We start from the raw sequence: 16,601 nt of genomic DNA on the forward strand, positions 1-16,601 counted from the left end.
CCCTCTCCTCTCATTCAATTGCTCTCTCCCTCCCCTTTCACCTTTCTCGGGTCACACCTTCATCTGTTAGTGCTGTTAGGTACACAAGTCCGCCACCCACGCCCATTCACTGGTCGCCATTACCTGTAAATCTACATTCCCAATGTTTTGGCTGTCTGACAGCTCAATGGCTAACGTCCCTGTTAAAACATGCACCTCTTAGGAAGCACGGACTCCTCTTAGTACAATGCTCAGGGTGTGCTACCATGACACCCATGGTGCACAGAACACTGACACGAGACCAGACTATATTCTCAATTTTCTCTCAGCGTTCCTTTGAAGAACGAGATTTAGCTGCCACTAGGTTTTATTTAACTGAGAGCGGATACTGATATCCACTCCCAAATTCATAGCATACATTCATAAACTACAGACGACGAAAGGAGGGTGGATATAAGAAAGACATTCACCAATGAATGGCTGCATCTGTAAACGTGTACAATTCCAATGATTGGTATGCAAACCTAGTCCAGACACTTAACTGTCTGCTTTGCTCTGACATTTGTTTATTATGCCTATGACCTACCGATACCTAGTCAATCACCATAACAATTAAAGGAACAGTGAAAGGTAATGAGCATCGCATCTGTCCGCTACTTCAGAGGCTATATCAATGTCTGCGCAATCCAATAGGGGTCACATGTAAAACCGAATGTGGACAGACAGGAAGACATTGAATGTTTGGGGGACAAGTCAATTGGGCCAATATTCAGAATTGGGTTGCCTGTGTAAATGTTACCCAAGAACCCATTTCTGAAGAGCTGAGAATTGAGCTGCCTATATATTGGAAAATCAGAATTGAGCTGCCTATATAAACTCAGTGGCAGCCTCAATGCCCTTGAACATGGGGGTACTGAAACCATGGTTTGGCCCTGGTTGCTATAGCAAATTTGGCCAGCGTTGTCAGATGTTCTAACAGACCTCCTTTTATGGAATAGGCTACACATAAATGCACATCTGAGAAGGATTAGATGATGGTTATATTTTGATGGTTATATTCATGCCCACCAGTAAAAATCCCTCTAATCATCAATGTTCTGACACTGGTATGCAGTTCCTGACTACTCATAGACCGTTACAGGTCTGTAAAACCTTCATCATTATCCAACTGCGTCTTTGTCAGTCACCAGCAGAAGCAGTCAGGATCCATTCCTTACTGAGGTCAAGCTGTGGTATGAGAGCTTTTGGGTGGGACTTTGTGGGGATCAGGGTTCACCCAGAAGGTGATAGCTACCAGTTACTTAAAGATCAAGTGAATGCATTCATATTAACTTTTTGTAAAACATAGAAAGGCCAAAAAGCTGTGTCAACCATATAGTAAAAGTAAATTAATTATAATGTTAAAAACATTATAGCTTTTTATAAATGTTCTGTTGCTGCATGTAACTGCCGAAAATGCTGTTACATCAGAGATTAGCATAAGTTTCAAACCACTTATCAGTCCTTCAGGTGGATATGTAGTAGATATTCATTTCCAAATCTCTATAAAAAAGGTCACTTTATATTGCTAATTATTATTTATTTTTTTGTAAAAGCATTGTTGGTACAGTAGTGGTGATTAAATTAATTAGGCTTTTAATAGTCAACTGCAATGCCACTACTTGAATGTGATTTAACTTCTAAATGTCCTGGGTAGAAACATATCAACTACGTCAATAGAAATCTCCTAATTTGACAGTTTGGTATAAAGGATATGCTGACCAGTAGCTGTCCTTCAATACATCACTGCCATGACTTTATATAACAGTAGAAAGCAACAGAATTACAATAAAAGACTCAATTAATAACATAAATATGTTAGTTACAATGTTCTGACAGACATTGAATTAACATGCTTGTCCACTGGAGGGCGCTTGACAGTGTAGTGGGAACAAAAATGCACACGCGCACGCAAAACACACGCGCACGCAAAACACACGCGCACGCAAAACACACGTCACAGTGTAACACGCACACACACTACTCGTTGGGGATATCGATAACAAGTTCAGCCTCTTCTCCCTCCCCCCTGTCATCGTCTCCTCTGTCGGAGTCTCCCTCACTCTCCCCCTCCTCCTCCGCAGCGTCTCCACTCAGCATCTGCCTAGGCACCCAGTTGTAGGAGCTGGAGGTGGGAGGGGCCGCCGGGCCTGCTGGGTAGTTGGATGCCAGAGGGGCCACCACCTGGACAGGGATGTGGAAGAGGGAAGGTAAAATGACAAACGCTCCCACAGTGCATCAGACTCCTGATACCTAATGAGCAGGTGGAGCACAGAACAAAGTACTACGTCAGGAACAGGGAGCCATTTGGGACATACGGAGTGGAGTACAAATAACCTTTAAATGGAGGGTCAGGAACTGGACATGAATATAGACGTTGACAATGTGACAGTGTGGAGCTGTATACCGGTAGATGATTTCCAGACTTCATGGACTTTCCTACAGCCTCCTGTTGACCTGACTAACACAGTTCTACTGTAGAAACAGACAGTAGACCTGACTAACACAGTTCTACTGTAGAAACAGCCTGTTGACCTGACTAACACAGTTCTACTGTAGAAACAGCCTGTTGACCTGACTAACACAGTTCTACTGTAGAAACAGCCTGTTGACCTGACTAACACAGTTCTACTGTAGAAACAGCCTGTTGACCTGACTAACACAGTTCTACTGTAGAAACAGCCTGTTGACCTGACTAACACAGTTCTACTGTAGAAACAGCCTGTTGACCTGACTAACACAGTTCTACTGTAGAAACAGACAGTTGACCTGACTAACACAGTTCTACTGTAGAAACAGACAGTTGACCTGACTAACACAGTTCTACTGTAGAAACAGACAGTTGACCTAACACAGTTCTACTGTAGAAAAAGCCTGTTGACCTGACTAACACAGTTCTACTGTAGAAACAGCCTGTTGACCTGACTAACACAGTTCTACTGTAGAAACAGCCTGTTGACCTGACTAACACAGTTCTACTGTAGAAACAGACAGTTGACCTAACACAGTTCTACTGTAGAAAAAGCCTGTTGACCTGACTAACACAGTTCTACTGTAGAAACAGCCTGTTGACCTGACTAACACAGTTCTACTGTAGAAACAGCCTGTTGACCTGACTTGTAGTGCAGTCAGACCAAAACTCAATACCATGTGAGTCACATGTCTTTTCCCTCATCTGTGATCTCTTCTCTCTCACCTTCCCCGATGTCTCTTTCTTGTGTTTTGGTGCCTTTGTCTTTCTCTCTTTCTTCATGCTGTCAGCTGGTGGAGCCAGATACTCCGGTGGGAAGGGCAACTGCCCACCACACAGTCACACGCCCCATGGATCAATGTACCACACAGACACACACACACACACACACACACACAAACAATGTACAAAACAAGCACACAGTGCACAAGACATCCCGGACAATGAAAACACAAGACAACAAAAAATATACAGGGAGATTAAAAAAAAAAAATGTGCATATACAAAACGCTGAAGTGACAAACAAAAAAACTAAATGAATAATGTGCCAAATCAAACCAGTGATCGTTTTAACTAGCGACAAAAGGACAATGGTAACAAGGAATGATGATCCAGCTGTTAACGGTATGGCTACAAGCAGGTGACGGTGATGAAACTCACAGTGTTGAGGTAGGGGCTACCGCCAGAAGACTGCAGAGGGTTCACTCCAGAACGGGCCAGGAGGGACAGATGGGGGGACAAGGATGAAGGAAGGCCCAGACCTGGGCTACTCCTTCTTCTGACCCAGTTGAAAAGACAGAGAGTCACAGTGAGAAACGATGCCAGCGAGAGGGAAGGGGCAGGAATAGTGTTTAAACTACAGTGTTGTGTGGGGGCATGTGTACTCACTTCCTTGTGCCATCTCTTTCTCTCTCCCGGGGCCCTTCACCTTCACTGTTCTCAGAGGAGGCTGTGGCCTCAGAATCTGCAACGCAATCAGACCATATACATGAACAAGCTGACATGAAGAAACCCCACAGCAAGGCAGGGAGCTGTAAGATGACTGCTGGATGAGCTACACAGCAGACATTGTGGAACATGACAAATGTGATCCTGGCTACCTGAAGAGTCCTCATCCACCCGCTCATATTGTAACAGTCGGTCCAGAAGAAAACTGAAAGCAAATAGAAGCTAGGGATTAATTTTATTTGTATCTGGATCATGACTGGATGCGCACACAATATTTATAGGTGTATTGTATTCATTTATTTGTTGAACACCATAGCAAAATGTTTGGTACGGTGCAAAATAAGACTAGAACTAGCCTACCCCTCTAGGACTAACCTACAGCCGACTCTTCTACTAGCAACTAACCTACAGCCTACCCCTCTGGGACTAACCTACCACCTGCCACTCTAGGACTAACCCACAGCCTACCCCTCTAGGACTAACCCACAGCCTACCCCTCTAGGACTAACCCCCAGCCTAACCCTCTAGGACTAACCCCCAGCCTAACCCTCTAGGACTAACCCACAGCCTACCCCTCTAGGACTAACCCACAGCCTACCCCTCTAGGACTAACCCACAGCCTACCCCTCTAACAAACAATAATTTGTGGTACAGAAAATAAATATAAAATGGATCTTTCACAGTGATGGTATCAAATTTATATGGTAATCAGGATATTACAATGATTTCAACATTGGCCGCTTGCTCAAACCACAAATTGAAAACCAAACTCTCAATATGACAACGTATTCAGGCTAATCCAGACAAATCAACAGCCAATCACAACAAAATTATTATCCAGTTCTGAAGACAAGGCTGCTTTTATCCAGCCCATGATGTAGGCTATAGACTAACCCAAACTAGCAGGCTCCATTTCTCATCATTCCTCTGTAACACACACAGACAGACCAAACTCCTCCAGAAAAATATTATAAAATATTGTATGTTTTATAAAATCCACTGCTGCTGCATTTTAGCAGAGTTAAGACTAACCTTTCCTCAATTTTAGGGCACCGGTTGTAAAAATGTCTCTCCCAAGCCAAAAAGGTCCCTGAAAATTGTCTCCTATATCATGATTTAAACAAAACAACTTGCCTTTAAACTTGAATTCAATAGCTAACCGAGGTATGATGGTGATTCTACTTACAGATTATGCACATACAAACAACATACACACAGGCCAAAATAAAAAATAAAAAGTCCCAGGCTGCATCTAAGTATTACTCAGAAGTATTACCCAGAAATACAATAACAGAGACAATATACCTGTGTTTCAATTAGTTCTATTGTTATTCAGAAAGTGGGTGACTTATAAGAGCAACAAGGCATCTCAGGGACTTGCGATGTATTACCGATAAACCATGGCATTGTGTCCAGGCTCTCCGCAATGCATTGTGCCTAAGAACAGCTCTTATAGTGGTAGATTGGTAATATCGTGCATTTTCGCTACATAATCACAGATGACATTGCTCAACCCTATTAAACAACCCACCTTTTATCTCTGGATACTTTGAGCAGTTTCCTCTGGGATCTTCGTAGCTCCTCCTGAAAACACTCCTGCTCCTGAACAGAGTAAGATAGGAGAACGCAACAGTTCAACGCTGTACATTACAGTTCACTGACTCCCGTTACAGGTTTCATGATAATTATTCGCATAGACAATGTTGATATGACGGAGACTCACGTAAACCAGGAATTTTAATTTGCGTTTAAGATTTTTGTATTTCCTCTTGTAGTCCATTTCTATATCAGCTTGACCATTCATTTCTGTCGCTGCGGGTAAACTGACAGTTAGTTAACTAACAGGTAAAAGTGTTGTTCATGTTAGCTATGTCAAAAAACATCACTGACCAAGTCACAGCAGTCCTTCGTTCTCGTTCGCTATTTAACACAAGCCATATACATCATAACTATCTGGCTAACAGATGTTTACGGTTAGAATTTCCGATGAGTACCCGTAGCTTAAAGCATTTACCTGAAACTAGAAATGTCAAATACTTCCCAATGTTTTTTGTACTTAGATGAAACCAATTCTTGACACCTCTCGTTTCAAAATGTGCGACACCCTATTTGTTTACTTCCGCCATGTAATTTCTAAGCGTCGGAAGTGACGCCATCAACTATGGGCGGTACCAGACTCTGGAATGGAAAAAAGTAACCCCTGCAGCGGACACATAAATCAAGGATCTAAGCTGTTTGATGGGGGCTTTTTTTACACCGATGATGACTGTATACATAATAAATATATACTAAGAAAGATTACCGTTGCCGGTATGGAGTAAAAAATATATAGATTTCATAATCTAACCGATATATTAATTATTTTCCATTACGTGCTGCTGAACATGGGAATGTTGATCATGGTCTGTTCTGTGATAGGGTTCTTTCCAATAACAGTACTGAAGTAAGGTAGTGTAGTGTAGGGCTACTTTACTGTACCTTAATGCACTGAGTCTGCAGCTCTCTCAACTCAGCAGCATGCACCAGTCACATCATCAGGACCCAGCACAATGAATTATAGATGAGGACATTCACAGAGATGAGCAATGCCTCTGCACACACAGCCAGCCAGCCACAGTGTGTGTATTAGAGGGGGAAAGAGCTAAAGTGAGAAAAGCAAAGAGACAGAGTGCATGTGTATATGCCTATGTGTGTGTGTGTGTGTGTGTGTGCGTGTGTATGCCTGTGTGTGTGTGTGACTGTTTCTGAGGGGGACAAAAACACAGAAGAGAATGCTGACTTCTTGGTTTTCTACCAGTGCTCCCTTCTCTGTTATCTGTGTTAGCAAAAGGAGTAAGTTGTGATCGAATCATCAGCTTGCCCTTTATCTTGTTTTTATATTTTTAGTTTACAGTTATTATACAGACTTCCCAAATCCCTAAATACGTAAGTAGCATACTAAACCAACATAGGTCTACCAAAATAAACACTCACTGCTGTTCCTTCCAGGCAAACCACTCCCTATGAAACTGTACCCCCACCCTCTGTGTCCCTGACCAACACCCCCCAAGCACCCCCCCCCCCAGCTAATACTCTCCCAGGACTGATTCCCACGTTTGTTTCAAGAAAGACAATAACGGCAGACAGAAATAGAATCTTTCCCACTGCGATGCCACAATTTGCTGTGCTGCCTGCCTACCCATCTTGGTCCGCAGCTGTGGCCCTCCTCTCTCTCTCGCTCACTTCTGCCCCCCCCCCTCCCCCTCCCCACAGCCACATCGTTTCAATCTCTTTTTTTCAACCTCCCTCCAACTCCTTCTCCTTTCCACCCACCCCTTTTCCCTCCCTGACTCACAGACACCCTACCCACCCACCCACCCAACCACCCACTCACTCCCTCCTCGGTTTCTCCTCAGTGTTAATGGACCCCGGTCTTCAGTCAAGCTGTTTGGGGGAGAGAGAGAAAAGGCTACTCTCGGGTGGTGTTTGATGGTCATCCATGACAGGCAGGTTCTGAAAAGTGTCTGTCTGTCCGGTTGGATTCATGACGTTCATTCTCTCTTCATGCTCATTGGTCAGCTCATGTTATTATTTTGTTGACCTCTGTCGGTCTGTCTGATTGATCATTTGTCTTTCTGTGTCCTTCCTATCCACTGTCCCTCCCTCTTTCCTGCTAAGGGCTACCCCCTCTTTTTTATTGCACCTCTGTCATTCCGTTGTTTCATTTCCAATAGTTTCTTGATTTCTTTCCCATCTTGTTAGGATAAATTGGAATGTACAAAAGTCCTATAAAAGACCCAAACAACAACTGCAATAAAAGCCTTCTCTCTGACTTTAAGGTAAGCTACACTGTTTATCATTTTACCCTTGGGTTCAAGTCTGAAGGGAAGGCAGGTGGTATAAAAGTAAATTCATTATGAAAAAGAGAAAATGTTGTCAAAATGTTCTCATCCAATCCTGTAGTCTATATGGTGTTATAAATTCATTTTCCACGGCGCAGCAATATAATGTTTAAGAACCACAAAACTTCTAAACTCATAGAAGGAAAGTTTTTCTATGCTAAAATCCTTTGAGAAAAAGTTTAGTCACTACACTCTCATATTATGATAATTTTCTTTGTTTTTCCGGTTCTTCTATTTCAAAAATCTGCTTTTGCCGTGACTCTCTTTCTGTGTCTCTGTGTGTGTGTCTGTGTGTGTACGTGTGCGTGTGTGTTACAGGAGAAGCTGATCCAGGCTATTAAAAGAATTAAGCATGAGGTAGATGAATGCTGTGAGGCAGAGAGCCAGACGTACTTACAGTCCATTCATGTAGAGGTACATTAACGGCTGCTAAAAACAAAATTTCTCACAGTCAATTCCATTTAATATATCATCATTTAATTGTATATATCAGAGTTCTTTTGATGGTCTGGAACGGGAGATCCAAGCAGAGTTCCAGAACCTCCACCGCTTCCTCCATGAGGAGGAGAGCAGGGACCTGCAGAGACTGAAGAAGGAAAGGGAGAAAAGGGTGAAGATGTTGAGGGAGAGAGAGAGGAAGATTGCCTTGCAGGGGAGGGATCTGGAGAGAGCCATCGCCACACTGAACAGCACTCTGGCCGCGGAGGACAGTCCCACACTGCTCAAAGTACGCAAGCTTAACATCAAACCACCTTAACCAGCCCTGAGTCAGCGGAACAATGTCCTTTGAGCAGCTGATTGATATGATCAGGCCTGGAACTAAAGCATGCAGGCTCCACTAGCTATTCCTGAGAGGTGGCCCCTGTTAACATCAAACTGTCTCAAATGTTTATGATACCTCATATCATGATTATAACAGTGTATGATAATAAGTGTTTCAGAGAAGGGAGGAGGGAACAGGGCAGGGTCAGCTGTATGAGAAGGGAGGAGGGAACAGGGCAGGGTCAGCTGTATGAGAAGGGAGGAGGGAACAGGGCAGGGTCAGCTGTATGAGAAGGGAGGAGGGAACAGGGCAGGGTCAGCTGTATGAGAAGGGAGGAGGGAACAGGGCAGGGTCAGCTGTATGATAAGGGAAGAGGGAACAGGGCAGGGTCAGCTGTATGAGAAGGGAGGAGGGAACAGGGCAGGGTCAGCTGTATGAGAAGGGAGGAGGGAACAGGGCAGGGTCAGCTGTATGAGAAGGGAGGAGGGAACAGGGCAGGGTCAGCTGTATGAGAAGGGAGGAGGGAACAGGGCAGGGTCAGCTGTATGAGAAGGGAGGAGGGAACAGGGCAGGGTCAGCTGTATGAGAAGGGAGGAGGGAACAGGGCAGGGTCAGCTGTATGAGAAGGGAGGAGGGAACAGGGCAGGGTCAGCTGTATGAGAAGGGAGGAGGGAACAGGGCAGGGTCAGCTGTATGAGAAGCCCTGGAGTCCCTCCATAGAATCTTCTGGAAGCTGCTGATTTCTGCTTCCACCGCAGATAGCCTGTTTGATGTCAAAGCTGCAAGGCACCAGTTCTCTAGGACCACTGTGTCAGCTTATTGCCCTCTCCCCTGGCACTCATTTGATCAATCAGAATTATTGATTGGCTAAAGAGTCAACCACTTAATCAATTTCTCATTAAAAGGCTGGAGGACAAAAAGCAGCAGACAGTGCGGTCCTGAAGGACTAGCTGAAATCTGGCACCAAACATTGGCTAAAAGAGAATATCACCTGGGTATTGAGTTCATGTGCACAAAACAGTTTTCACACATTTTTGTTCTCTGGTCTTTCACTGCAATGACCACCCCTTTCTTTCTTAAGGAGATTCAGGACCTCTTGAAAAGGCAAGTATTTATATTTAATTACTTTAACTGATAGTCTCCCTTTTTCTCTTTCACAAATTTCAGATGTCTTTCTCTCTTTCTCTCTCTCTCTCTCTCTCTCCTCCATCATGCTTCTGTCTCTATCCTTTCTGTCATCCCCCTGTTTCTGTCCTCACTATCATTCCTGTCTCTATCCTCTCTGTCATCCCCCTGTCTCTATCCTCTGTCATCCCCATGTCTCTATCCTCTCTATCCTCTCTGTCATCCCCCTGTCTCTATCCTCTCTATCCACTCTGTCATCCTCTGTCTTTATCCTCTCTGTCATCCCCTGTCTCTGTCCTCCCTGTCATCCCCTGTCTCTGTCCTCTCTGTCATCCCCTGTCTCTATCCTCTCTGTCACCCCGTCTCCATCCTCTCTGTCATCCCTGTCTCTGTCCTCTATGTCATTCCCCTTTCTCTGTCCTCTTTATCCTCTCTGTCATCCCCTGTCTCTGTCCTCTCTGTCATCCCCTGTCTCTATCCTCTCTGTCATTCCCCTTTTTCTGTCCTCTCCATCCTCTCTGTCATCCCCTGTCTCTATCCTCTCTGTCATCCCCCTATCTCTATCCTCTCTGTCATCCCCTGTCTCTGTCCTCTCTGTCATCCCTGTCTCTGTCCTCTCTGTCATTCCCCTTTCTCTGTCCTCTCTATCCTCTCTGTCATCCCCTGTCTCTGTCCTCTCTGTCATCCCCTGTCTCTGTCCTCTCTGTCATTCCCCTTTCTCTATTCTCTCTGTCATCCCGTCTTTATCGTCTTTGTCATCCCTTGTCTCTGTCCTCACTATCATTCCTGTCTCTATCCTCTCTGTCATCCCCTGTCTCTATCCTCTGTCATCCCTTGTCTCTATCCTCTCTATCCACTCTGTCATCCCCTGTCTCTATCCTCTCTGTCATCCCCCTGTCTCTATCCTCTCTATCCACTCTGTCATCCTCTGTCTCTATCTTCTCTGTCATCCCCTGTCTCTGTCCTCCCTGTCATCCCCTGTCTCTATCCTCTCTGTCATCCCCTGTCTCTATCCTCTCTGACACCCCGTCTCCATCCTCTCTGTCATCCCTGTCTCTGTCCTCTCTGTCATTCCCCTTTCTCTGTCCTCTTTATCCTCTCTGTCATCCCCTGTCTCTGTCCTCTCTGTCATCCCCTGTCTCTATCCTCTCTGTCATTCCCCTTTTTCTGTCCTCTCCATCCTCTCTGTCATCCCCTATCTCTATCCTCTCTGTCATCCCCCTATCTCTATCCTCTCTGTCATCCCCTGTCTCTGTCCTCTCTGTCATCCCTGTCTCTGTCCTCTCTGTCATTCCCCTTTCTCTGTCCTCTCTATCCTCTCTGTCATCCCCTGTCTCTGTCCTCTCTGTCATCCCCTGTCTCTGTCCTCTCTGTCATTCCCCTTTCTCTATTCTCTCTGTCATCCCGTCTTTATCGTCTTTGTCATCCCTTGTCTCTGTCCTCACTATCATTCCTGTCTCTATCCTCTCTGTCATCCCCTGTCTCTATCCTCTGTCATCCCTTGTCTCTATCCTCTCTATCCACTCTGTCATCCCCTGTCTCTATCCTCTCTGTCATCCCCCTGTCTCTATCCTCTCTATCCACTCTGTCATCCTCTGTCTCTATCTTCTCTGTCATCCCCTGTCTCTGTCCTCCCTGTCATCCCCTGTCTCTATCCTCTCTGTCATCCCCTGTCTCTATCCTCTCTGACACCCCGTCTCCATCCTCTCTGTCATCCCTGTCTCTGTCCTCTCTGTCATTCCCCTTTCTCTGTCCTCTTTATCCTCTCTGTCATCCCCTGTCTCTGTCCTCTCTGTCATCCCCTGTCTCTATCCTCTCTGTCATTCCCCTTTTTCTGTCCTCTCCATCCTCTCTGTCATCCCCTATCTCTATCCTCTCTGTCATCCCCCTATCTCTATCCTCTCTGTCATCCCCTGTCTCTGTCCTCTCTGTCATCCCTGTCTCTGTCCTCTCTGTCATTCCCCTTTCTCTGTCCTCTCTATCCTCTCTGTCATCCCCTGTCTCTGTCCTCTCTGTCATCCCCTGTCTCTGTCCTCTCTGTCATTCCCCTTTCTCTATTCTCTCTGTCATCCCGTCTTTATCGTCTTTGTCATCCCTTGTCTCTGTCCTCACTATCATTCCTGTCTCTATCCTCTCTGTCATCCCCTGTCTCTATCCTCTGTCATCCCTTGTCTCTATCCTCTCTATCCACTCTGTCATCCCCTGTCTCTATCCTCTCTGTCATCCCCCTGTCTCTATCCTCTCTATCCACTCTGTCATCCTCTGTCTCTATCTTCTCTGTCATCCCCTGTCTCTGTCCTCCCTGTCATCCCCTGTCTCTATCCTCTCTGTCATCCCCTGTCTCTATCCTCTCTGACACCCCGTCTCCATCCTCTCTGTCATCTCTGTCTCTGTCCTCTATGTCATTCCCCTTTCTCTGTCCTCTTTATCCTCTCTGTCATCCCCTGTCTCTGTCCTCTCTGTCATCCCCTGTCTCTATCCTTTCTGTCATTCCCCTTTCTCTGTCCTCTCCATCCTCTCTGTCATCTCCTGTCTCTATCCTCTCTGTCATCCCCCTATCTCTATCCTCTCTGTCATCCCCTTTCTCTGTCCTCTCTGTCATCCCTGTCTCTGTCCTCTCTGTCATTCCCCTATCTCTATCCTCTCTGTCATCCCCTGTCTCTGTCCTCTCTGCCATCCCCTGTCTCTGTCCTCTCTGTCATTCCCCTTTCTCTATCCTCTGTCATCCCCCTGTCTCTATCCTCTCTATCCACTCTGTCATCCCGTCTCCATCATCTTTGTCATCCCTTGTCTCTGTCCTCACTATCATTCCTGTCTCTATCCTCTCTGTCATCCCCCTGTCTCTATCCTCTGTCATCCCCCTGTCTCTATCCTCTCTATCCACTCTGTCATCCCCTGTCTCTATCCTCTCTGTCATCCCCCTGTCTCTATCCTCTCTATCCACTCTGTCATCCTCTGTCTCTATCCTCTCTGTCATCCCCTGTCTCTATCCTCCCTGTCATCCCCTGTCTCTGTCCTCTCTGTCATTCCCCTGTCTCTATCCTCTCTGTCATCCCGTCTCCATCATCTTTGTCATCCCTTGTCTCTGTCCTCTCTGTCATCCCCCTATCTCTATCCTCTCTGTCATCCCCTGTCTCTGTCCTCTCTGTCATCCCCCTATCTCTATCCTCTCTGTCATCCCATGTCTCTGTCCTCTCTGTCATTCCCCTGTCTCTATCTTCTGTCATCCCCTGTCTCTCACCTCTCTGCCTTCCCCATCTCAATCTTCTGTCATCCCCTGTCTCTATCCTCTCTGTCATCCCCTGTCTCTATCCTCTCTGTCATCCCCTGTCTCTATCCTCTCTGTCATCCCCTGTCTCTATCCTCTCTCCATCACTCCCCTGTCTTTCAAAAGGTATCTCTTGTTCTCATTTACTTCCCAAACCTTTCCATTAAAACATGTGACCCTCTCTTTCTTTTAATTACTTTCTCCTCCATCGTTCCATACCGACTCCTCTGTACTGTACCTCTTCCTCTCTGATCCACTGGTCACTACAGATCTAATGTGGCCTTCATCCCACCTCCGTACATGGGCGTGGAGGTAAGGTCTGGACAGTTTGTGGGGCCCATCCAATACAGGATATGGAAACATATGAAGACCTGCCTCTACCCAAGTAATGCAGTATTTAGCAGTATTATTACAGTATTTGACACAGTTCTAAATGTAAATAACATACAGCTCCGGAATAAATTAAGAGAACACTGCACCTTTTCTTTCCTTTCCAAAAATGTCGAAAAGGAATGTTTTGAGTGAGGAACAGAAGGGTTAAAAATTAAGAGACCACTGCAAATTGAACGCTTCTTTTCCTCACTCAAAACTTTCCTTTTCAACTTTCTTGAAAATGAAAGAAAAAGCGGTCTCTTAATTTTTCCAGAGCTGTAATTTTCATTCTTAATATAATTTATTTGTCTTTTAGTGACATATTGTTCACAGATATGTCTTTTTTATTAACAGCATGTCTACTTTTTTAATGCCTACTTAAAAGGATCCCAAAATAAAATTCAATATATCCTGCTGACAGCCGCAATCAAAACTCATCTTCATTATTCCATTTCAGACATCACTGAAGTGACCTTTGACCCAGAGACAGCCCACCCCCTCCTCACCCTCTCCCCCAGTTGCACCTCTGTGTGGTTCGAGGAGAACAAAGTGATCTGTGCGGCCTCAAAGGAGGAGGACGCGCCCAGCCCCCGTCGCTTCCACTACTACTACAGTGTTCTGGGCCGAGAAGGCTTCCTCACCGGACGACATTACTGGGAAGTGGAGGTCGGCCGTAAGACGGCGTGGCGGGTGGGGGTGGCCAGGGAGGACGTCCACAGAGGGGAGATGGACTCCTGCGGCACCAGCAGCGGTCTCTGGACCCTTTCCCTTAAGGGAGGGGCCGTCCTGGCCTGTACCGAGCCCAAACCCACCAAGATCACAGTGTCCATCAGGCCGGTCCGGATCGGAGTCTTCCTGGACTGTGAGAAGGAGGAAGTGGCATTCTATAATGCGGTTACCATGACACCGCTGTACACCTTCTTCATGGGGGTGGTTCCGGTTCCTCTGATCCCGTTCTACAACCCGTGTGATTCAGACGACGGGAAGAACTTGGATCCACTGAATCTCTTCCGGCCCTCGCTATGACGACGTGTGGTTTTGGGAGGTGGTAGAATAATAAAAATAATTTGCAAGTCGTTTTTATCCTGTGTGTTTCCTGATAAATGTTAGTGCTGGCTGTCCAAAAATACGTTTATAGGATTTACATTTACCTACCCAGTGTCATGTTATATCAGTAGGCATTACCCTGTATGCCATTGTGTTTTTAGTTATTTAATACTAATGTTAAATGTACCTTTTTTTGCCATACATATGAATACAGAAATTCTAGGTATTTCCTCTCTTCCCACTACCATTTTTTTTTATATTTGTGTCATGGTGAACAGAAAGACTCGGTATATAAAACATGCCCCAGAAACAAGCAAAGGCCAAATGCCAGCTTCCCTGTGGGTTCTGTGGACGAGACAGCACAATGACGTTACCTTTGTCCCACCATGCTTCGACAACTGACTCTGTCAGCGTGCCAAATGGCACCCTATTCCCCCTAGAGACGGCTACTTCACCAGGTCCCAAAAGGAGTGCACTATGTAGAGAACAGAGTGTCATTTGGGATGCATTATAGGTGCTGGGTAGTACCCAGGGCGAGCGGTGACTCTGGGTCAGCAGATACATGATGAGTGATGTGACTGACGTTAGGTGACCTGACTGCTCCATCACGCTTGTACAGGACAAGGCTTTCTCAGGTAGCACCAACGGCCATTACTGTGATCTGCTACACAGTGTGACAAGTAGACGCCCAGGTGAGAAGCGTTGTACAAAATAACATGTTAAAACCACAAGTTCTGACCTACCTAACAGTGGCGCGTTGGGACGTAAAGGCTAGTGAGCACAGTTCCCACACATTTGGTTTACCTATGCCTAAGGTTTTACCTCCCGATTTCCACAAATTAAAGGTTTTAGAGAAGGAATAAACGAACGCAAGGACACCAGGCAATTTATTTTGTATAATCTTTTGTTTATTCTTAGTATCTCTTTTTAGACATGAAAAAAGAAACAAATTCCTTTACAAAATGTCTGTGTGTTGTGTTGTGCAAAAAGGGAGGAGAAAGACCAACAGAGAGCAGAAGTCATCACACAGAACCGGGGTCAGGGCAGAGAGACCTCTGATAGCTCATCTAGTATAAGGAGGTCAAGTAAGAACACTGCAGCACATCTTGTGTGTCTGTCCCAGCCAGGGGTAAGAACTGAGCCAGGAACCAACAAGCGCATATAGAGTTCAATCACTAGAAGGTTCTGGTGTTTGGTATGTGGTAACCAAGTGCAGTTTTGTTACTACTCCTTTGGGAAGCTCTATAATACAGTCAGGGTAGAAAAGACTTCAAATTTATTCACATGCACATCTCAGGTCCACATCTTTCAAGACAGTTAGATATTAAATACTGTAATAGGCTTTGCCAACCATTTTGAATTCAACCTGCTGTTTACATTCATTCTATTCACAAGATGGATAACCTTTTCTGTCTTACAAGTCACACAATGCACTTTGATCTTATTCCTCTCACACATTCAAATAAATCCTTTCAACCAAATACATTTATCTCTTCCATTGCTCTTTCATGAGTAAGTATCCATGGGTTTTATATTAAAAGCCTCTTGTCCAGACAATCCAGTATTGTGTAACTTCTGATTATGTGTCTATCTAGGACTATTTGCATTCTATAACATATAGTATGTCACCACTGTTGAATCCATTTACATCATGTAATGTTGGTTTCTCGGACACAGATTAAGCCTAGTCTTTGACAAGAAGATCAAGCTCAATTAAATTCTCTATTGTCCAGGACAAGGCTTAATCTGGGTCAACAAAACTGACCGTACTTTAACATTGTTTAGTATATGACCGGCCTATATCATATGTAGTACTTCAAAAATGTTAGTCTGCAGTATGCCTACAAAATATAGGGCCAGTTTTGCAGACATGCACTAAGCCTAGTCTAGGACTAAAACATTAAATTCAATAGAAAACTCCATTGAGTTTGTTGTTTTAATCCTGGACTAGGCTTAATCTGTGTTTGTGAAACCGGCCCCATAGTATGTTAACACTGTTTAGTCTACGACCCGCCTACATCATATTACTTTAACACGGTTTAGTCTGCGTCCAGCATACACCATATAGCTTGTTAAAACTGTTTAATCTGTGACCAGTCTACATCATAGAGAACCTTAAAACTATTATATTCTGTGACCTGCCAACATCCTATAGTATATTAACACTGTTTAGTCTGCTACCAGCCTATATCATATAGTACTTTAACA

General features: G+C 45.0%; 2 protein-coding genes across 7 annotated transcripts; one reads left to right on the plus strand and one right to left on the minus strand.

Moving 5' to 3' along the window:
- Nucleotides 1-1,599: 1,599 nt before the first annotated feature.
- Nucleotides 1,600-6,086, minus strand: ino80e (INO80 complex subunit E). Of its 4 annotated transcripts, none has more exons than XM_034289137.1 (8): nt 5,952-6,080; nt 5,661-5,749; nt 5,469-5,539; nt 4,090-4,142; nt 3,878-3,953; nt 3,650-3,764; nt 3,215-3,313; nt 1,600-2,202 (listed from the first exon to the last, which is right to left on the minus strand). In XM_034289137.1, exons 2-8 carry the CDS (start codon nt 5,739-5,741, stop codon nt 1,999-2,001), a joined length of 699 nt encoding a protein of 232 aa, XP_034145028.1. In that variant the 5' UTR covers nt 5,742-5,749; nt 5,952-6,080; the 3' UTR covers nt 1,600-1,998. The 4 variants fall into 4 exon arrangements, with proteins under 4 accessions (XP_034145028.1, XP_010867081.1, XP_010867080.1 ...); XM_010868779.5 differs by having other exon boundaries at nt 3,650-3,767; XM_010868778.5 differs by having other exon boundaries at nt 3,650-3,767; nt 5,828-6,078.
- Nucleotides 6,087-7,321: 1,235 nt separating this feature from the next.
- si:ch73-54f23.4 (zinc-binding protein A33) lies at nt 7,322-14,422 on the plus strand. 3 transcript variants are annotated; one of them, XM_010868776.4, is made up of 7 exons: nt 7,322-7,490; nt 7,679-7,755; nt 8,137-8,232; nt 8,312-8,545; nt 9,663-9,685; nt 13,244-13,359; nt 13,804-14,422. In XM_010868776.4, exons 2-7 carry the CDS (start codon nt 7,690-7,692, stop codon nt 14,370-14,372), a joined length of 1,104 nt encoding a protein of 367 aa, XP_010867078.2. In that variant the 5' UTR covers nt 7,322-7,490; nt 7,679-7,689; the 3' UTR covers nt 14,373-14,422. The 3 variants fall into 3 exon arrangements, with proteins under 3 accessions (XP_010867078.2, XP_010867079.2, XP_010867077.2); XM_010868777.4 differs by having other exon boundaries at nt 7,322-7,422; XM_010868775.3 differs by lacking the exon at nt 7,322-7,490 and having other exon boundaries at nt 7,564-7,755.
- Nucleotides 14,423-16,601: the final 2,179 nt, after the last annotated feature.

The sequence above is a fragment of the Esox lucius genome, chromosome 20 (genome assembly GCF_011004845.1).
Source record: "Esox lucius isolate fEsoLuc1 chromosome 20, fEsoLuc1.pri, whole genome shotgun sequence".
In the NCBI taxonomy this organism is placed as follows: domain Eukaryota; kingdom Metazoa; phylum Chordata; class Actinopteri; order Esociformes; family Esocidae; genus Esox; species Esox lucius.

What these genes read in the sequence shown, in the direction of transcription:
- ino80e (XM_010868779.5), bottom strand. Translation starts at nt 5,741, where the DNA reads ATGAATGGTCAAGCTGATATAGAAATGGACTACAAGAGGAAATACAAA. An exon ending in GGTGGATGAGGACTCTTCAG is followed by an intron (nt 3,954 to 4,089) that starts GTAGCCAGGATC and finishes ATTGCGTTGCAG; the next exon opens with ATTCTGAGGCCACAGCCTCC. An exon ending in GTAGCCCCTACCTCAACACT is followed by an intron (nt 3,314 to 3,649) that starts GTGAGTTTCATC and finishes TGTGGTGGGCAG; the next exon opens with TTGCCCTTCCCACCGGAGTA.
- si:ch73-54f23.4 (XM_010868776.4), top strand. Translation starts at nt 7,690, where the DNA reads ATGTACAAAAGTCCTATAAAAGACCCAAACAACAACTGCAATAAAAGC. An exon ending in ACAGTCCCACACTGCTCAAA is followed by an intron (nt 8,546 to 9,662) that starts GTACGCAAGCTT and finishes TTCTTTCTTAAG; the next exon opens with GAGATTCAGGACCTCTTGAA. An exon ending in GAAGACCTGCCTCTACCCAA is followed by an intron (nt 13,360 to 13,803) that starts GTAATGCAGTAT and finishes ATTCCATTTCAG; the next exon opens with ACATCACTGAAGTGACCTTT.